General features: G+C 36.2%; 2 protein-coding genes across 3 annotated transcripts in view; both read right to left on the bottom strand.

Moving 5' to 3' along the window:
• Positions 1-9,362: 9,362 nt before the first annotated feature.
• LOC107090675 (chromosome unknown open reading frame, human C5orf24) lies at positions 9,363-14,293 on the bottom strand. Its single transcript, XM_015384216.1, has 2 exons — positions 14,051-14,293; positions 9,363-10,644 (listed from the first exon to the last, which is right to left on the bottom strand). The coding sequence occupies exons 1-2, from the start codon at positions 14,096-14,098 to the stop codon at positions 9,985-9,987; spliced, it is 708 nt and encodes a 235-aa protein (XP_015239702.1). The 5' UTR covers positions 14,099-14,293; the 3' UTR covers positions 9,363-9,984.
• Positions 14,294-15,731: 1,438 nt separating this feature from the next.
• The window catches only part of ddx46 (DEAD-box helicase 46), a 16,058-nt gene continuing 9,712 nt past the window's right edge, over positions 15,732-22,077 (bottom strand). For both annotated transcript variants that reach the window (XM_015384236.1, XM_015384235.1), the window contains exons 15-23: positions 21,715-21,877; positions 21,403-21,596; positions 19,523-19,660; positions 19,278-19,427; positions 18,968-19,195; positions 18,603-18,821; positions 16,670-16,814; positions 16,104-16,177; positions 15,732-16,015 (exon numbers count right to left, since the gene is read on the bottom strand). In XM_015384236.1, coding sequence (XP_015239722.1) covers positions 15,968-16,015; positions 16,104-16,177; positions 16,670-16,814; positions 18,603-18,821; positions 18,968-19,195; positions 19,278-19,427; positions 19,523-19,660; positions 21,403-21,596; positions 21,715-21,877 — 1,359 coding nt within the window. In that variant the 3' untranslated portion in view covers positions 15,732-15,967. The remainder of the gene's footprint in view (positions 16,016-16,103; positions 16,178-16,669; positions 16,815-18,602; positions 18,822-18,967; positions 19,196-19,277; positions 19,428-19,522; positions 19,661-21,402; positions 21,597-21,714; positions 21,878-22,077) is intronic.

The raw sequence follows: 22,077 nt of genomic DNA, 5'->3' as shown, positions 1-22,077 counted from the left end.
CTGTTCCAAACAAAATGTATTTTTGTTTTACACTTGTGTAAACAAAATGACAAATAAAATCTGTCTAAGTCTAATGAAACCATACTTTGAATATTTAAAAATATTCTTCAGAAACCAACCAAACAACCAAAAATCGAGGAAATTAACTTAATGGACAGTAAATGCTCTGATAAAGAAAGAAAGTATAAAGAAAGTACTACACTATATTTTTTTAAATATATATTTATTATTATTATATTTATTATATAAATTGGAGGAAAGCTGGAAGGATGCCCCTTTTAATAATGTATTTGAAATAAAATAAGGGAACTCAATGTTAAGATTTTGCACAATATGTACGCTAAACAACAAAAAGTTTAATATTTAAAGAATTTGATGGAATTTGTACCTGTTGTCAGGTCGAGTCATAGAATGTTTTATGTAAATTTTTTAACTGTCCTCTGTCTTGGAGGGAAACTGATAAATTTCTATGTGACAAAGCAAATTTTACTTTCAAAATGGAGCTCCTTAACAAATGCAATGCTCCTGTTAAGGACATTTGACATACATTTAGCAAAGGTTCTCTAAGTGCCTTCAAAAATTATTGAATAAGGTTCTTAGTGAACTTCTTTCATAGATACTCTGAAGCCAACAACAAATAAGGAGGCAGAATACACACTACTGGATGCCTAAAGTTTACTGTTAATACTGTATGATAAGACCTATTTGGCCTTCTACATGAAAGGTGTAGAATTTATTTCTTTAAGGCTACATTTTATTTCAACATTTTTAAAGAAATAAATCTAGTTTTAATGGTTTAAAAATACATGCATTGTTGGAACATGAACATGACCTAAATTTGAATGTTGTTCTTAGTTTTTATTTTATTTTTTAATGGCTTCCTGGATGAGTCATCAGTGTGCTTTTAAAGTAAAGTGGATGGAATGCCTCTCCTGGGAATAATCATTAATGTTCCATGTGTTCTCCATTTGTGTGTAACAGCTTTCTCTTCGGTTTAGTGGAGACCCAGTTCCTTAGTAAAATCTATAAGTCTTTACTTTGTGGACTGATAGATTGTAATGACTTGATCTTACAGTCTGTATCACTTCGGGTGACAGTTTGTACTTAATTTTATGTGTTTTCCAAGATAATTAAATGACATGACTTAATCACATTAGCTACAAGAACCTTTTTTTTTTAGCCTTGCAACAAACCTGTATTCTCCTGCTGCTGAAACAAAAATTTGTCACATTTTTTGCTTATGTTTTTATGCTTTTAATTTTTAATAGAAATGATATCATTTTATAACCTGACAACAGCCAGATGCATGTCTCGCTCCGCCTACTGTAGCTCCACTCACGTATGTGAGTGGAGCTGGGCGGAGCGAGACATGCATCTGGCTGTTGTCAGGTTAATCATTTTATATTAAATGCAGAATGCTAAAATGTTTATTATCGTAGTTCAGCTTTCAGTAGTTTGACTTCAGTTATTACTGTAAGCCTTGTGTTTTCCCTTTTTGTCCTTGTCATGTTAAGTTAAATTTAGAGCTAGTTTTACTAGTTACTTAAACATGCTTAAGATTGTTCATTTGAATAAAATAATTTCAGGTGTTTTTATTTAACAAAATTATATAACACTTCACTGATAACATGGCATCACATCATCAAACTTTACATGAATATAACTGTGAAAGATGCTGATGAAGATTCTCAGTCATCCAGGTCATATTCATTCCTTAAAAGTTCAAAAAAGTTCAGAAAAATCCACTGGACTTGGTTTCCAAAGTTTGAAGACGTTTCAACGACATTTGAATTGAGAAAGCTTCGAAACCAAGTCCAGTGGATTTTTTGAACTTTTACGGAATAACTGTGAAAGATAACATCTATAATTGTGGCATACACAGTTATTAGATAAAAATATAAAATCCAGAATATATTTTCCCTCTCATGTATAAAGTTCTAAATAACCAAACTCCATCTTATATCAGAGATATAATTGTTTCTAACAGAGCACTTCCCTCTCAATCTGCAGTTTACAAGTGGTACCCAGAATTTCTAAATCCATCATTGGATGCAGATATTTTATTCATCAGGCTACTCTCCTGTGGAACTGACTATAAATTCTATCCCATGAGTCAGACAATGTGCTCAGTTTTAAGGCTAATAATAAGAATTTTCCATTTTGATAAAGCTTATAGTTAGAGCATCTCAGGTTATTCTGAGCTATATCTTTAGTTATGCTACTATAGGCATAGACAGCTGGAGAACATAGGGACCAGTTTTCATAATTCTGCTTCATTCTTATCTAAACTCCAAATCTGTAGTATTTGTTAGTTTATTCTTAACCTTTATGTTCCTCTGAATTTTTTTTGGAAAAGATGCTTCATCTGGCCTGGTGCTCCGTTTAGCTGTGACACCATCTTGGATGTAGCCACAAGCTGCTCTCAACTGCCTCAATTATATAGTGTTGGACTTGTTCATCAGTGCTTTAGTTGGGTTTCTCTCCTATGCATAGCTATGGGCTCTAATTTTACTGTGACTAACTGTATGTGCTCTGTTTCATCATTTTTGACATGAAAACCAGTTCATATCTCATCTACTTAACAATTTCTTTCACATACAGCGCCACCCATGGAGCTAGTTTAGCATTACCTTTTTACAAATATAACTTTTTTTATTGACCAGTGCCTCCATGTTTCTTTTGTTTGTCTGCCTCTGTCTTTTTGAACCCCCTATCAGCCTCAGTGGAAGGCATGGTTCTTCTAGTGGATTCTTCTTGTTAAAAGGGAATTTTTTTTCTTTCCACTCTCGCTGCATGTATGCGCGGTAGGAGATTGCCATAAAGTTAACTACACCACATAAGCAACTGTCTACTGTGGCTACATGCTCATCCAGGAGGAGCGAATCCTGCAGTCATTTTGAAAGATTTATTTGGCTTCTATGCTTTCAGTTCATGTTTTCAACATATTTGATTGGATATATCAACTGCACACCATAGCCAATTAATCCAATGCACTTATACAAGCATAAACTTACTCAACATGTCACAGAGTGTTGTTTTTTTATTCATTTATCACACAACTTTTAAACATTACACAACAATCATGCAAGAATAGTGTGGAATTTTGTACAAAGCTCTACAGGCTTCGCCAATCACACAGAAATAACTGGGTAACATCTTCTCAAAAACACAAATGTGAGATAAAGATGCAGGTGGTAAGAAACAAAACTGTGATAAAAAGACATGGAGGATAGAACTGCTATTGACTGGGACCCTTCATTTGCAATTTCTTGCTTAAAGTAGTTTTGAAAAGGATTGCTGGCCTCATTGTTTGAGGGCAAAGAGTTTGTTTCCTAGGGAGGCTGCAAAGGTTTCACAACCCAGACTATCACCATGATAATATTACTTTTTTTTTTGTCCAATTTCCTCCTTGGAATTAATATTGGATTCTAAATTGGGGTCTTGTGGCCAAAATCATTTAGGAGTTTGCATTGGTGAGATAAACTCCAAAATTCATACCAACATCCAGCCTCTTTGAGTTGAACATGAGCTTCAGTGTAATATCTACATTCAACCATCCACATTAGGATACTCCGTAAACTTCAATGCTTATTTTAATTTCTTTAACAGTTGTATCACTCCTTTATAAGACCTGAAACCAGTTTTTGGAGGAACTTAATTTCATAGCGTTAAGCAAACTTGATACTAGTTTATATTTTTGGCATTTAACTATACAACTTAAATCATGATTGAAACCTTCATAAAAGTATAGCACAGTTAAGATAGACTGTATACATTTATTTTATGTGCTTATTACACCAACTAGCAAGCTCTTTTTGCTAACTAGCAGGGTATGAAGATATACAGGAAAAAAAGAACAAGAAACCAAATCTTTTTTTGTGTGTAAAATACATTTCGTCTTTCAGCAGAACATTGAAACTTTAAAACTGTTTTACATAATGTGAAGATAAAAAACGTTTTACAGTAAGGAAGGAGTTAAGGACTTATAACGACGATATCTTTACCTTGAAGTTAACAATGTAAAGACAAAACGTTAATGTAGAACCAGCATATGTACAATGAAGGAAAGGATAAAAAAAAAATGTTCCTCTCTAAACACTCAGTTGAAAATTAACCCAAAAAATTTTCATTAAGCAGTTGTTATTTTTAAGAATCTGATTTTGGCTAAAAGTTGACACGTTACAAAAAGATAACACAAATATGTGTTCAGTCTTCACAAACAAAATGTTCAGAAAACTTAACATGTGTTAATACAGATAGAAATATATAGTACATAAATAGCGTAGATAAATCTTTAGTGCTTTAATTATTTAAACAAAGATATTTTTGGTTTTATTAGCGTTAATCAAACCAAGCTAATGTTAGATTTGTTCTCCAACTAGCATGCTGTGACACTGTAAAGAAAAAAAAACGAGCTTTTTTGTTTTGCGAAAACAAAAACTTTCTGAAAATTACTGCTAATTTTTAATCATTTTCAGAAAACTGGACTGGATTTCTAGGTGTGATAGGACGCCAACACTACAGAAGCTAGCTTGAAGGTAAAAATGTAACAGGACAACGTGTAAAGACATTGCAAATGTTTTTAAGAGTAACGACAAAAATTGGTACCAGCTATCCTAACAGTTCGAAATCTTCATTTGCACTATTTTAGGCATTTGATGCTAGCCTAACAGTCGTCGCAAACACAACTGTGTTCATTATCCTGACACTGAGACTGTAGAAAATTCCTACCACAGAAATATTTCAGTATTATTTGTTTATTGTTTAATCATGATTTTTACCTTTAATATTGCAAATCTAAGCTCATGTTAGCGTCTTTATCTAACTAGCGGGATGTACAGATTTAGACCAGAGGTCATCAACGCGGTACCTGTGGGCACCAAGGGGCCCACGGGTACCGGATCACATGGGCCGCCCTCAGCTTCTTCTGAAAACAGAACAACTCACCAGTGGCCTTAGTTAGAAATTGTATTTATACTTTTCCTCTTCTTTTTAATCATTTATACAGCACTTCATCATATTAGCCATACAGATTTGAAAATGTAAATATTTAAAAGAAAATCAAAAATGTCAAGTTTACAATTTAATGTGTTTATTATGGATGAAGTTTAGGTGAATGCTGACCCCTCCACCTCATAGGTCAGTATTGGTAGCCTTTCCTATGACTCAGTAGCCATGAAGTAGCCCTCAGCCTTTGAAATGTTGGTGACCCCATAATTTAGATGAATTTTTTAAAATAAACAACTCTGTTTGGGTAAACCAAAATAAACTACTAATAACAGCAACGTATTTCTAAACAGAAAATCAGGATAAATGTTTAAATTTTACACTTATCCAGGATTTTAGAACCCAACTTAGGTTGGAGGTTAAGAATTACGGACAAAGTGTAAATTTAAGACTCAAAATTAGATTTAAAGACTTCAATTAGCCTCCATAACCCATTCTGACACATACTCATACTTTAAATAAAAATTTACCCATAATTTCTTTTAAAGCAGAATAGATTAGTAGAAAAATTAGACATAAAGAAGCTTGTTGGGAAAAAAAAATACATTCAGGAATGACAATTTGAGCTTTCAGTATCAAATGCAGCTTAAATGTTCAACTTAAGTCCGTGTTGTTAATCACACCAGACTGCCTCCCTTTTATCTAGTACAATTTCAACGCTAAATTAAACCTTTCAAGATATCGAATTCTTTGGTAAAACTTACAAATCATTTTTTCTGACTCTTTCGGTACATTTCTTCACTCTGTAAAGAATCCTAACATTTATTTAAATGCCTTGCACAGAATGTCAAAAAGTACAAGAAAAATAAAAACAATAGCAGAGCTTTCATAGTAGCCATGAATACATACACTGAATTATTGCACCAAATGTACCAATTCTAAATTATTACCAAGAGGAGCAACTAAATACAGTTACAGTACAACTCACAGTTGCTCGTACTAGTCTTAGCCTATACCATGCTTTTGTGTCGTATATATTGCGTGTATATGAATTATAAAAATCATAAATACAATAAACGAAGCTTGACAATTGACAGTAATGTATGAGAAATACTAGTTACTTCAGACGCCTGTTAAAGAATGTATTCTGTGTACACATCTGTAGATCTAATTTGTTCACAAATTGTAGTATAAGCAGGAGTTTAAAGGCTTGTGATGGACCAAAAAACACAGTAAATAGTAAGATCAATACATAACCATGACTGGAGCTTATTTCTAACAAAAAAAAAATTCTAGTAAAAAAATTTATTAATGTATTCTAGTTGTAAGCAATGATTTCTTTGTAAGAGTATGATTAGATTGTAATGAATCTAATGTTACAGGATAAGGAGAAAATTAGCATTATAGGATTATTTCATATGATCAGAAAAGCAGAAACTTGCTTTAGGCCATTAGTTTCGATAATAACACAACTTGACAAAAAATGTTGAGAGTACGTTTAATTGCTCTGGCTGCAGTCCGAATGAGGAAGCAGTACGTTATAAATAAATCCATAAAAGCTCTTTTACTTGGTTTAGATTAAAAATGATCAAAGGTACAGATTGGTGACAAAACCAAGAGATACAAGGTGTCCCTTCTTTTTATATTTCCCACATAACAGCTACAAGTTTACCATGTCGAATCAAAGACAGTTTATCATGTAACACTAGAAAACAAAAACAAGAAAATTATTTCTTAATGCGATGAAAGATGGCATCATAGTTAATGTTCGTATATTTTCTGATATCAAAAAAAAGCCTCTTGCTTATCTACAGCTATTTGTAATGAGGTAACGTTTATCATACTTTTCTTTTGGATGAGATAATTACACGTGGTTGCTGTGTAGAAAAGGACTGATTTATAAAATGTACAAAACCTATTTGTAGTGTAAGATACAAGTATGAGCATTGCAACACCCGAGAAAAGTGGACAGAGTCAGTGTGGAGAAACTATTTCTGTGAAGAAAGCCAGAAAAAATATTTCAAGGACTTATTTGGCAGCAGAAAACAGGACAAGAAGTTAGGAAGAAAAGCCTGCAGGATAAACATGAATCCCAATGGTTTCAAACTCACTGAGAATAATATTAAGAGATAAATACAACACTTGTTAGTTTCGAAATGACTACAAAACAAAACATGAAAAAAAGACACATAACTTATCTCTAACAATCTCTAGGCTGAGTTGTTTCAGACAATAGCATGCAAATAATACATAGAGCTTTTTGAAGCAACATTTTGAGTAACAGTAAAAAGAGAGTCCTAAAAGGCAGAATTCTTCTGAGAGTTGTAGAGCTGCCTGAAATTGAAGTTGTTTTCTGATGCTGTTAGTTTGTAGCCGACCCCTCCACTGCCTTTCTTCAATCATTAAAAAAGAGGTTCTGAAGATTTAAAATGACTTTTCTGGCTGCAAAGAAACAGAGACGTTTTTTTCGACTTCATATACTTGCCATTTTAAACTAAGCCTACAGGGCATGTTTTGTATTTTAAAACCACAATAACTAAGGATGATACAAATATGAAAAATTAATTGAAAAGCCTATTATATTTTTAAAAAGCAGGAAAGCTGTACTAGTTAATGATGAGGACATGTGGATCCACAGTGTCTAATTAAGTATTGAGGTTAATGGGATATGGATTTTTAATAGGAGTAGTTTAAGTGTATGTGTGTTCAGATCTCAACAAGAGAGAAAAGACCAAGTGAAGACTTTGATAAAAACGATCATCTACGCAGAAATTGTGTTTGATAGGACAGATAGCTTGAGCAGGAAGCAGTGAGCAAGACCACAGATGTACACAGCTTTTGCTTGTGAGCAAAAGGTTTATAAAATTGAAAAAGTAAAATCTTTTAAAGATATTTTAACATCTTATGTGAATGTTTGATTACAGTCTCTTGTTCAGCTTAAAATCTTTTTCTGTGTCTGAGCTAATCAAAGAGAGGATTCCACTGATACATCGCCAATGCCTTCTTTTACAGTACCTCAATTACCATGTAATAACATGGTAATAACATAGCAAGACTAGGGCTGGGTATTTTCGCCAAAGTCATGAATCGATTCGATTTTGATTAATACAGTTCTAAATCGATTCATTTCGATTTGATCTGTTTTTACAACAAAGTGGTTCAACTGTGTTTCAAAATACTCATGTATTTTATTTTTTCGTGTCACATTAAACACAAAGTGCAAACTTGTAAATCAGACAGTTTAAACTTGAGATGTGAACAAAACTGTCTCATAAGTGCAAACTTGTTTGTGAAAAGTGAAAAAGTGAAGCCCACGAGCAATCAAAAGTGACACAGCGGGGACACAGCAGACATGCATGAGCTGCATTAGCTTCGCTGCAAAAACCATATTTGCAGCGTTGTCTGTTAACAACTACAGGGTGTTTGCTGGTCAGCCCCCATTTGTTAATGTCTTCAATCAACCTATTGGCTATATTTGCAGCTGTCTGGTTTGAAGTCATCTTGAGTGCATCTGTCCTGCTCATTTGAATGTGAACGTCACGCACGTCACTATAAAACGAATCAATCTCATTCTCTAGACTTTGATTCTGAAAAAATGTAAAGGAATCAATTCAAATTGATTAAATACATTTTTTTCCCCAGCCCTAATTAGGACACTATATTACTTGGTAACAAGAAAAACTTTATTAAATGAAGGCATATAATTTCATATTGATTATCTGCATGCAATTATTACAATTCCATGTTATATATATAACAGTTTCTAAATCTAAGATGTCTAACTTTACCTGTCTGCTTAAAATTTGAAACAGCACTTACCAACATTTCTTGTTAGCCAGTAATATAGTATAACTTGCTATGTTATTACATAGTTATTGATGTACTTTAAAGGAAAGCGTTACTGATGTCTAAACTTCAAGCCCCCATTTTCCTCCACATGTCGTCATGGCTTAAAAAAAATACTTTTTAGGACCAGATTGTTGAAAAAGAAAAACTAACTGCTGATGGATTGAAAGATTTAAATGTGAATGGCCATATTTGGCAGCTCTATTACTGTAAAGAAGTTAAACACACTGCATAAAACACATACAGATTATGTAGAGATAAATGATACATATCAAAAATGAAAATATGTCCTTTTAAGCAACAATTAAGTTTGAAATAATTATAATGTTTAAAATCAGACATTGAAAATTAAAGGCAGACTGAGTTTGTAACGGACTGCTTTTGAATTCCTCCTTATGGTTCTGGTTTAATAGGTCTCCAAATCCCGGCACTAAGACAATGGTTGTCCTGATTTCACCTCTCTGGGTAAATTACCCTGTAAATATTAACTTTAGTGAGTCAAATTTAAGCTGCAGATTTTGCCATCTTTACTTATGTCTCGAATGGACATCACATCATTCACTGATAGGAATTTTGGCATTCCAGTCCTGAATTATCACTCCTAAACAACTTTTAGCTTCATTTTCAGCAGCCTCAATGCAGTTTTTTTCCTTTTGCAACTTTTTAAAATATCTCTAAATTTCTTTAATGGAAGTGAATATAACAGACAAGCAAGAACACAACAAAGAACACAATTAAATATTTCCTTGAAATGATAAGAGTAACAAAAAATAATATTAGTCAAATATATTATATTATATCAATTATACCATCAAAATTAGAGATAAGAGGAGAAGTATGTTGAAAAATGTAAAACTTGTTTTTTTTTTAGGTCAGGCAGTTTCCCACGTTTCTTCAAAAGTTGTTTTTGTTGGCAGCAATGCACACCCAAATTCATTTTCCTTAACTTGTTTTAAAATGCTACACATAAGTCTAAAATGAAGCTGCTACTGTGACTGCTTAATGAACAGCCATCTTTGTTCCCATGAAAAACCCTTGATGAATCTATAAGAAATATCAAACGTTAGCACTGAGGAACAAACTGGAGATCAATCCGGTGACAGGAGCACAGAATGACAGCAAGACAAATATATTTTAAAAAATGTCATCTCTGCCCAACAAGGACAAGCAGTGTTTCTAGCTGTGAGCAGCTCAGGGTGAAGCAGAAACAGGGCAGAGCCTTTCCTCGTTACCTGGCTTCTCTTTGCAGGAAGGTTCACAGAGGATTTCTTTGTGTGGTATTGGGTAGGGGAACGCCGCTCCGCTGCAGGCGCTGCTGTAAGCCAGTTTGTTGAGTCTGGACAGGCCTTTGATGCTGCCAGGAGGCCGTCCAGGGCTGACTTTGTATCCGGCGGCTCTGGTCGTGCCAAGCGGCCTTCCCGGGCTCGTCTTGAACCCCGCGGCTCTGGTGGTGCCAAGGGGTCGTCCGGTGCTGGTTCTGTATCCGGCCAGCTTGGTGGTTCCCAGCGGCCGGCCTCGTCTGCCCGTCTTCCCAGCACCTTTGGTCTTTTTCTTAGCATCATTGGGTGTTTGCTCTGAGCCTTTTAAGCCAGGTACCTTTCCAGGTGAACGTGGGTCTCCTCCCAGAATATCCTGTCTGTGACACACCATCGGCTTATGGCTCTGGGTGGGTAAGGCCATGGGTGCCAGTGTCATCTGAAGGGAGGTAGGAGGGGGGGGAGGGTAGAACTTGTTGGGCTGCGAGGTGCAGAGTTCGAAATGAGCAGTAGGGTGCTGGGCATCCTCTGCCAGGCAAGACGGCCTGCTGCTCATGCAGAAGTCAGTGGTGGTCACCTGGCGCATCATCTTTCGCTGGGGGTCAAAGCAATAAGTCATTACTGCACAAGACAGTCTGTGATGTTTCTATTGTACAAAGTGAGGACAAAACTAAAAATTTAAATCATGCAGAGCAACTCATTTCAGTAATATCCACCCTATTTATTTTTATGGGCATTTGATCTGCTAGTATTTTGACTAATTTAATCCTGGCATAAATCCAGGTATTCTGAATTCTTCAGAAGTTTGCTAAAGAGCAGAGTTCTGACCAAACATTGGAGACTCCATCACATCCCACCAGTCGGTAAATTACTGTAAAGTCTCCCTGATAGCGTTTAAAGCCTTAGTTATAGTAACCACAGCTCTGAATGATCTTGGGTATATAGACAGATGTTAGATTTGCTAAACTAAACAAGGGGAGGAACCATTTAGACTTATTGCTGATGAAGGTTCTCAGTCATCCAGGTCGTAGTCATTCCAAAAAAAAAAACGCAAAAAACAATCCACTGGACTTTGTTTCCAGGTTTGAAGACGTTTTACTTCCCATCCAGGAAGCTTTTTCTTATTCAAAATGTCAGGAAGAGCGTTGAGTTTGAAGTTTTAAACTGAGGTTTTATACGGTAACAACAGTTCTAGGTTTTATACATTATATATTAAAACACTATTCCTGACATTTTGAATAAGAAAAAGCTTCCTGGATGGGAAGCCAAACGTCTTCAAACTTGGAAACAAAGTCCAGTGGATTGTTTTTAATCTTCTTTTTTGGAATTTAGACTCTATGGGGCTTGGATCAGATCATCCCAGTGTGATACCCTGAATGTTTTTATATTTGCACAAAAATATAGACAAGGCAAATGTATTAATGTGGCACATTAAAATAGGAAGGCAATTCAAAGTGCTGTACATGGACAAAAGAATATAGCAGGAAAACAGAGAAAGTACATTGCGGAGGTAATTGAATAATTAATAAATACTAATAATTCAAGTAATAATATGACTATAAATATGAGAATACAATAATTTATATTAAAATCAAAGGAAGGTGGACTACAGACTCAATAATGATTAGATAGTACACAGAAAAGCCACTCTAAACATACAGCCTTTTTAATCTCCATTTAAAATAATTTAGGGTTTCAGCACTTTGATACTTTACAGGGAGTTTGTTCCAGATTAGTGGAGCATAAGAACTAAAAGTTATATCTTCCTGTTTGAATTCTGTAAATATTTGTTTACATTAAAACAGAAGGTAAATAGTCATTAAGATGCAGCTCACACACTGTTTTAGTCAATAAAGGTGCAATTTTAAGTATTTCCCTGAACAATAACAACTCGTCTGTTTTTTTGTAACCTGACCAGCAGATTTAAAAATCAGAGAAACTCAGTAAAATTAAGGACTAACTTACTGTTGGTATTTTCATATATTAAAAAAATAATAATAATAATAATAAAGACAGCACATTAAAGTGGGGTTGGTAAGTCTATAGATCAAAAACATATACATCGGATTAATCGTGATAATTGATTATTGAAATAAAGGTCAATTAATTTAGTAATCAATTAAGTGTTAACTGGAGAGTAGAGACCGTAAAATATGCCTTTAGCTGTCATTTTGCATTCGAGATTAAAAAAGTAATAATTTTGCCTTTCAATATGCTCTATCCAGAACTCTACAAGTGGAAAACTTTTACTGAAAAAATTTCACCTGGTTTCATTTCATTAAAAAATCTTCTTTAAGGAACCTTTGTCTATCAGATTACTAATTGATTAATTGAAAAACAATAAAGAATCAACAGATTAATCGAACTGCAAAATAATCATTAGTTGCAGCCCTAGTTTTAAAACGTTTTGTAATTACATTTTGTATTACTTTTTCATTTAGAATTTTTGATGAAACGGTTGTCGCATTTGTTGCTTCATATAAACTGATTTTCTGTCGGCTCTGACTCGGGATCATGTCCAGGATGTTCCTGCCTTCACTTTTACAGAAGCTGTTTAATTACTTGTTTAATCTAATCAAACACAGTCTGTATTCTGCTGCTTCCATACTTAAGTTTCAAAACAACATAATCTCAATCATCACCATAGGTGGCGCTGTTTCCTTTTATAACACCATGACTAATAAGTGTGTTTTCCGAACAGCCAGCTTACAGGCAGTGTGCAGTCTCTATATATTCTTCCATATATTCTTCTTATCACCGGCATCTAAGCCTCTTAACTCCCTAAAAAACCCTGAGATATCAACATTGTTTAATGCATTTTTACTTTTACATCGACAAATGATGTGCATGTCATTTCCCTGTCCCATTTTCTGAAAATGTCAGATCTTTCCATGTATGCAATGCTCAAAATGACACTCGTATTAAATTGTGGTTGTCCTTCTAAAATCTGTTTGCTAATGAAACAGTGTATGGAGTGATTTTTCTGCCAAAACCATCCATCCATCCATGCCACCAGCGCTGTGTGGAGATGCAGGGGAAACCGTATCTGATGGGAAAACGCAGCTCGGCGTAACACCGGTTTCAGGTGTTTTGATCGTATGGCGCCTCCTGCTGTCGATTGTCAGAATGACAATTCTCCATGAATCACGTGACTTTTGGCAGAAACTTAACGCAGAGTGTGAAGAGAGATTGTTTTGTACTCGGGGGACAATTTACAAATTATAATTTCAGTGCAATGTTAGAGTCCGCTTTGTAAAACTAATTTTTGTGTGTGCGCAACATTTAAGGACAGTTTTTAAAAAAACATTTATTTGTGTGTGACATTAGATGAGCGTTTGTAACACAAGTTTTAGTTGTGTACAATAAGATTTATTTGAGTGCAACATGTTTATTTGTGAGTGATAAAATTTGTTTATGTGAAACATGCTTTATGCATTTGCAACATGCTTTATGTGTGTGCAACATGCATTTTTGTACACAACATTTTGGCAGAAAAATCACTCCATACCAGTGACCCAGTTGTCCTAGAGAACATAAAAAAACACAAGATAAGTGCAGATTTACCCTCCAGAAAAATCCTAAAATCATAAATTTAGAATCACAGTGCTACTGGGAATAAAATTAACTTAATTAACATTTTAATCTGTAAACATTTTGAGTCCATCAAGAAAATAAACAATAAGATAATTTTAAATAAATGACTAATGAGAGGTGTTCTCTGTGCTGATGAAGAGGCAGAACTGTCAGATAAAAGACACAATCTTTAGTGTTTTTCATTCACAAAAACGCGCACATGGATTCCGCATCTTTGCGGCCAGACACAAAAACCCATCCGTTACCCCGCTGCAACACTTCGGCCCGGAAAACGGCCCAGCAGAGGCGGGCGGCTCTAAACCCTGACATCCTCATTAAAAACACGGGTTGTTAAAGTCCTGTTAGAATAAAGACAGAAACACTGAACCCCACCTTTCCTGTAAGAACGAGCTCTCTGGTTACTGTACCTCGATTGTTCGCTGATCTCGGAGCAGAGGAGAAAAACGATCTTTCATCCATCAAAGCGGGAGTCGATCCATTTTCCTCACTTCTCTTTCACTTCACGGCTCGGTTCGGCTCAGCGTGAAGTCAAACACATCGAATCGGTTCGATGTGAGGCCGGGAAAACGTCTCCGTCCTGCGGGGTTGCTTTATTTCTCAGCTCCGGCGGTTTAGTTAAGAAACGCAGCCATCTTCCATTAAATATTAATAAGAGTAGAGATCTGCGCATGCGCAGAGCTGCTGAGCTTTTCCAGTCTCTCTCCCATTGATCAGCTTGTCTGAAACACGAACCTGTGGTCATGGTTAAAAGAACAAAGATGATGTGAAGGGTTGCTTTTATTTTATTAGGCTCTGCTGTGAAGTAAATATCAAATGACTCGTTTTAAGTCTAAAAATATTTAAAAAGCAAAAATGTGGGAATTCAGGGTTTTTTTTTTTGATCCACATCATTTGGCCCAAACTAAACCGACTCCCAAACAGAACTACAATATTGTCCAGCAATTCAACAGACAGGGAAATAATAGCATATTTATTTCATTTCATTTTTACATCTCCAATTATACATTTTAATATCAAAGAATGCAACAAAAAGCTTTCAGAAAAATCTCAAGAAAATAAAAAGATCAGAACCAACCTGGTTCATCTTCTTTTTTTGCAAAAAAATATTTTTGTAGCTAATAATCTAAGACAGGGGTCTTCAAAGTTTTCCAGGCTAAGGACCCCCAAACTGATGGCGAGATGGAGCGGGGATCAACTAATTATATTTATTTTATGAAATTGTGTTATATCAAACTGGTCCTATAGTCACTCTATTACACAGGGAGTAATGTAATGAAAGTAATTTCTCCCTGGGATTATTAAAGTATTTCTGGTTCTGATTCCTGGTTGATGGGACAGGTGTTGTGAATGAAACCGTGCCCACAGTGAAAGAGGTCCTGTGTGTCGCTGAATGTGTGCATTGATGACTGAAAAACATCTCCTGCCTCCATTTATCTGTGTTGAATTCATGTTAATTTGTATGTGAAGACATTTCAATTAGTGGAAAAAATTGCAGGGGGGTGAATAAAAAAAAAAAAAAAGTCTGATCAACCAAAACTTTTGCGAGCCCCATGCAGTACTAATTTAATAAAGTGTTTTTTAAATGACTTATTGAAGCATAACAGGTTTTCTCTAATTAAAACTGTAACAAGTCTATTGCATAAAAAAAAGGTTAAATTGTAATTAGACTTCACTCCCCTATGCTTTTCCAAGATCCTCTTTTAATTTTTTTTTTACCTTGTAACCAGATTTTTTTCATCCCAATAATCTCATGACAGAATTAAAGCCCTCACCCATTGCTAAAAAGTACTAGTAATTTCTTTTTACATCATCAAATAAAAACCAAAGACTAAATCTAAAACAAAAAAAGAAGACATAAGATCAAAGCGGGCTTCTAAGATTCATTTAAATGAAACGGCACAGTGAGTTGGCTCTGTTGCCGCAGACACATCTGTATCCCTGCTTATAAATAATATAAAAACGGAGGCCTAATGAATAATTAACCATAAAATCTGAGCACACTGTGTTTGTTTCTTATGCAACAAGAAATATGAATATTTTTTTGTTTACTTTACTACATAAAGAAATCTTTTTATTTTTTTCTACAAAAATTTGATTTAAGCCATGTTTTCAACATTTTTGTTTTTAAAAAAATCCCTTAGACAGTTCTTAAGAGAATTGTGCTGCTTTAATGTTAAATTTGAAACAAGTGACGCACATGAGAGGAAAATGCAAACTAAATTATCAATGAAACAGTAAAACACAAATTAAAATATTCAATATCCACTTTGATGAAACTGTACGATGATTTGTGAAAATGCCTCCAATTAGCCCCGGTTCCTCCTCTACAAGACCTTGTAGCGACCTTTGCTTGTTGGCTGGTAGGAATTTTGCTAAAGGAAAGAAAAAAAAAAAACAGAGTCAATTAGACATTTTAAAGACTTCAGACTATAAAAGATAATTATCTGTGAAGATACATACTAATCTGATGAGCTCTTCTTTTATTAGCCGGGTAATCTCTGTTTTGGCTTTCTGCACAGCCAGTTCACTTGCACCTTGAAAAAAATAGGAAATCTCAGTCATGATGTGAAGTTTTACTAGTTAATGCAAAAATAAAATATGGATTCATGTTGTCATCCTCCGACCCATGTTAGCTCCTCTGAATATAAACCAGTCATCAAGTAGAATTTTTTTCCCACCATCATCCAAACAAATTGATTAAATCTTATGTTGTGATTGAGCTGGTGTCTTAAAACCCAGGTATGACATGTTACAGGAGTAAAAAACATCTTTGTTACCTAATAAACCTTTGAAACAAGATCAGCTTAAGATCAAAGTTAATCTGAATTTCTTTTTATTTTGCCACTTCTGGAAATCATAAACTTAAAAAAACAAACAAGATCTGCATAGTTTATATAAGATTTGGGGAAAGAGGTGTGTATGTATTTGTTTCCCCATTCAGACACAGGATAACAGATATTTCAATAAGTGCTAAATAACCAATATAGTCTGACAGCACAGCTTTAAATCTGCTCTGTGATACATACTCTCGATGGCCAGATAGATTTTGCGTTCTCCCTCCTTAGGCTCTTTGCCTGGAGGGAAATATGTCCCTCTGATGGTGATGGCAGCTTCGGAGTATTCCCCGATCCTCTGCAAAGCCTCTTTAGATGTCACTTTCCACCTGGCCGTCTGGAAAACAACAGAAACAGATTTTCTGACTTTATTTTTGCAGGTTGAAAGTTAAGACTTAAGTTTTTCAGCAAAAATTTCCAGCTTCTAATAAAATAGCAGAGAAGTTGTCAAGCTAACCTTTTATTGGTTGGAGTATGTGCTGATATAGAACTGCCTCTCTCCCACCTGTTAGCTGGCTGTAATAAAATCACCTACTTATAACCAGCTAACGACTGGCTATACTATCTTTGTTACTCCTTAAAGAGCAACAGGAGAAAATATACAATTCCGTATTTATTTAATAATTTTCTATAATATAATAGTGTATAGCTTAAGATTAAACTGATGTTATACAACATACTGGTACGTTAATAATCAATATGTGACTGTATTTGGGGAGTGGCAGCCTATTGGTTAGAGAGTAGGATGTTTGTGTCCTAAAGAGGCTGAAAAATGATCGGTCTGTAACTCATACTATCACTCTGGGTCCCAGAGCAACTCCTTGTTCTCCCTTTCTTTTTCTTTAATAGATAGATAATAATAATAATAATAAGTTTGGCTTTATCTTTTAATGAGAACCAATAGAATTCATGTTTACTTTAAAGTTTCTCATGTAAAAACTACAGATTTCTGCCCGACAAACTAAAAAAAAAAAAATCACATTTACTCTTAATTCATATCATCACTGAGAACTTTTGCTTCTCATGCAGGGTCCCTGATCTTTGACAAGCAGATCAACTCATTAAATATGCTATTTAAACCGAGCAAACCCGAAACGGTACGGTTGAATAATTTAAAGCCAGAAGAAAGGTTTATTTTTGGAATGTATCCAAAGCTAATATGGAGAAGTTGAAGTCAAACAGGAACAGATAATTAGTAGAAGAAAAAAGGGGGACTTAATATTTTAGATGATAGCTTGTTTCTCCATCAACAACAAAAGAGTATAACCAAAGCAGGGCTCGATGTTAACTATTGCCCGATCGCCCGGGGCAAGTAGTTTTTATTGTCGGGAAAGTACAAATTTCATTGCATTTGCCCGCCGGGCAAGTGCAATGATCGCAAAAAAAATTATGTATCACTCAAAATTACTTTAAAATCACAGACATTCGCTGAAAATGACCCACAAGCGCTGCCCGCGCCATCTTTGTTGTTTTGTACACATTCTCACGTGATTTGTGATATGAAAAATAAACAAAATAAACATTGTTTTACAGTCTTTAGCAGGATCTGGAGCAAACGGACTCAAACAGAACTATTTGACCTGCGTCAAACGTGGCTTGTGTACAATTCAAAGAACCAAAGATACAAAAGACTCTGGAGAACTGGAGGCCAGCAGCAACACAGTTGTTAGAATTAGTCTGCATCCATATTTTTTTTAGCATTGGCCTCACTGTCGGTCATAGGAGAGGTTTTATTTGAAGTTTTCAGAAAAGGCAAATGGGTCCAAATTTGGGGGTTACTACAACTTAGATGGTGAAAGGCGGAGGTAATGAACGCCCTGCAGGGTTTCTTGGGTTCCTGCAGCATCACAAGCCTGTCACCAATTTACAAGCGAATGAATGAAGTTTGACAGGATGTCCGTCCTCTGGATTAGTGGTGAGGCAAATATAGACCATATTAGACTGAACAAGTTCCTGCTGGTGTTAATATGCAGCCTCTGGCCAGCAGATCGTATACATTTGATTTCTGCTTATTTTAAGCTCAGTTATGTATAGATTAGGTTCAAATTAAAGCTCTTACAATTTGATAGAGAAGACAAACTCACCAATATTAGTTTTTAAATTACAAATCAGGGGTGCAGCATACCTGAGGGAAGTCGTTAATTTCCAGCTCCTCTTCATATCTCTTCACAGTCTCCGCCTGTTCAGCCGCCTGCCGCTCCTCCTCCAGCTTTTCCACGGGTGTGTAGTTCAGTTTGGCGTTGATCTTCTCCGCCAGCTGCTCCGCGATGGTTTTGGCCGACACGGACGGCGTCATGATGGGGTCGCCGCGGAGGATGGCGTTGGTGGCCTGCTGCATCACGTCCTGTACACAGAAAGGAAAACTATTTGATGCAGATTATGATAACAGGACTGGCGGAATGGGAAAAAAATATCAATATGCTGCAGAGAGTAGAAGAAACTTCTTTTTCTACTGACAGCACCACTACAGAAACTCTACATAAAACCTACCTGAGCCTCGGCGCCCAGGTTCTTCTGAGCATTGATCTTGAGAGCGAGCCTTTTAGCCATCTCCAGTTTCTGGTTGTTTCCAGCAGACGTTGGAGCGATGCCTCCCACCCCCCCAGGTGCTGCTCCTCCGGTGCTAACTGCTCCTCCTCCACCGCCAGCTGCGCCAGGAGCAGACAGGTCCTTCACCCTCTTCTTGGAGTTGAACATGCTTTCTATTTGCTCCTCAATCTGAGGAAAGAAAAGTTTTGCACCGATGTTTCATGGCCGCAAATCATTTAAAAAGACAAAAGAACAAAAGGCAGTTTCACACATCCAAGGCTCCATCTTCGTCATCGGAGTCCTGCAATCCAAGTGCAGCTTTCTGTAGCTTCTTCCTCTCATTGGCCAGGGCGTGTTCTGTCTCATCAAACTTAAATCCTTTCCCTGAGAAGCCGCTGCTGCTCTTAATCACCTTACCCTCCTGCATAGAGGAATGGAGAAAATATAAAGTATTGAAACATGAAATGTTCAGAAGTAGTTTATGAAGAAGCTTGATATGCTGGCACTTTATCTCACCGCTTTTTGCTGATCTTTAAAGGAGGCCCAAAGCTGCTCCAGTTCCGGTGGAACAGGGGAGCCTGAGAGCTCCAAGGCCTTGATGATGTCACCAGCGTAGCGGACCTGGTCCTCTGTGATGAAGGTGTAGGCGTAACCCTAAGAGGTGGAACAAGATGGAGAAGATACAGAAATGATAATTTCTCTATGAAGCTCCTAAACTACAGATATAAACATTTAAAAACAGTTTATATATCTTGATTTATATTATTTTATATTTTATATTTTCCCCCTCATGAGATACAAATATATACATGCAATTAACACAAAGTGGTGAATAATGGAGGAGAATATACACTTTGAGTTGGTCTCCAACTTCAGATTCCAGAAGAATAACAGAAAATTTACTGTTCATAAAAATCGGAAAACTTTTACTGGGTGGAACAACTTTAGCAATGAATTTCCTAGCAGTTATTTTGTACTTTATCAGGTTTTTAATGTAAGTGAGGCTGCAAATAGCATTGTGGAACATTGACTTTCCTGCAATTTATTGTGAAACCTGCTCTTTTTTTCATGATAACGAGAACTGAAGAGCTAAAGATGGATCTTTGATGATGAAAACATGACGAGTCGTGGGTGTGAGTTTCCGTTAACGATATGAGACTAAATAAAAATGTTAGCAGGTTGTCTGTTAGATGTTTAAAATGTATCATTGTGCTGTAAACTGTTAGACAAGCTAAGCAGTATCAGCCGTGCTGCTGTGTCCTGTTTGGTCATGCCCACTGCATGACCACAGATGGATCATAGCAGCAGCAGCAGGGGTGAAGGTAATCTGGAATGTTAAGGTACTGCACGCTCAACTCTGACAAACTCTGCTCTTCCAGCTGTGCTTGTGCAGAAATGCTTCTTTAACCATGCTTAGCTCTGAGGCTGCGCTTTACGCTCCACACTGATGGTTCGCTCTCCGCGGTATGGCACATCCTACTCTCGCTACTTAATAATCTATATGGGGCTGATCATCCTCTGCCAAGCATAAAAAATCCTTTTGTCTAACTATTAAGATTTTAGTTTTTGATGCTAAACCTTCTTTAATTTCTACCAAAAGGAATCCCTCAATTAGATCCAAAGCAAATATTTAATTGCATACTGTTTATTTTTGGTTAAAGACGCAGATAAAAAGTTACATAGATCTTTGAATATTTCTTTCTCATAGTTCTTGTTTCTTGCCATCTGAATATTTTAAGATTTTAGTCAGACATTGTAGGACGGCAGCATTATAGGACGGCGGCATTGTATCTCCAGCAATTGTAGTATCTAGGCAAGAGCTGTCAGTCTGGTAAAGATTCTGGCTGTTATTCAAATTTGTAAAAGGTTAGATATTTTTTGAATATAAAAAACTGACTAAAACTAGACAAAAACCTTTTTGAGTTTTAGTCGACTAAAACTATCGCACATCAAAATGACTAAAACTAGTAAAAGTTTTCATCCTGCAGATGAAAACTAAGACTAAATCTAAGATGGTTGTCCAAAACAACACTGATGTCAACGCTGCTGCAAGGATGAAAACATGAAAAAACAAGGAAGACATAAAAATACCTTAAAACTGATACCTCTGTCTGTACGTTATGCAGATATAAGGAGCACCCAGTAAGTATAGTTCCCCACCTGCACATGTTGCCTCCACTCATTGTAGCTGAGGGTCTGTTAAATAAATGTCTGGCTTCCTCTAAAACTTTTGGCAGATAAACAAACTAAAAGGTTACGTAGAGTAGTGCAATGTGCAGCCAGTTAGTCTAAGCTGTGATGTAGTGAGTTTTGGGATTTCTTTGTCCTCTATTACATTGTGAGGGACCCTCAACAGACTGAAACTATCTCATTTGTTTGTCTGACAGCTGACGGACCTTGTTTCCTGCTCTGCCTGTGCGTCCCGCTCGGTGGACGTAGTCCTCATAGTGGTTGGGGCAGTTATAGTTGACCACCAGGATGAGCTGCTTGACGTCCAGGCCTCTGGCTGCCACAGAGGTGGCCACCATCAGACGACACACACCAGTCTTAAAATCATTGATGATGCTGTCTCTATCGTACTGGTCGATGCCTGAGAGGAGAAGAATAAGAAAGGGATCGTTATGAAGGACCTGACAACTTACAGGCAGGATACAGCATTTATTTCTTAAATAAACAAGCGTCCCTCTGATCTCGGAGTGAGACAGTACCTCCATGTAAAGACAAACAGGGGTATGAAGCTTTCATCAGATCTTTAAGCAGTCCGTCGGCGTGTTCCTGTTTGTCCACAAAGATGATGACAGATCCCTTCTCCTGATAGTGACCCAAAATCTCCAGCAGCTTCAGGAACTTTTGATCCTCATCAATCACCAGCTGCATGTAAAGAAAGAAAAGAGGAAAAAGGACAAAAAAACAGGGATTGCATTTAAAAAATAGGGAGTCTGATCTGATAGGAAAGAAATGAGAGAATCTAGAACATATTAAACTAGAAGCTGAAATTAGGGATGCACGATATTGGGATTTTGGCCGATATCCGATATGTCGATATTTTAAAACTCATGTAGCCGATAACC

The sequence above is a fragment of the Cyprinodon variegatus genome, unplaced genomic scaffold (genome assembly GCF_000732505.1).
Source record: "Cyprinodon variegatus isolate N-32 unplaced genomic scaffold, C_variegatus-1.0 Scaffold308, whole genome shotgun sequence".
Taxonomy (NCBI): domain Eukaryota; kingdom Metazoa; phylum Chordata; class Actinopteri; order Cyprinodontiformes; family Cyprinodontidae; genus Cyprinodon; species Cyprinodon variegatus.
This window is presented reverse-complemented; position numbering and strand designations above follow the sequence as displayed.

Excerpts from the sequence above, each read along its gene's own strand:
- LOC107090675 (XM_015384216.1), bottom strand. The coding sequence starts at position 14,098 with ATGAAAGATCGTTTTTCTCCTCTGCTCCGAGATCAGCGAACAATCGAG. Across the intron at positions 10,645-14,050 it reads GAGATCAGCGAACAATCGAG|CGAAAGATGATGCGCCAGGT; the intron begins GTACAGTAACCA and ends TTTGACCCCCAG.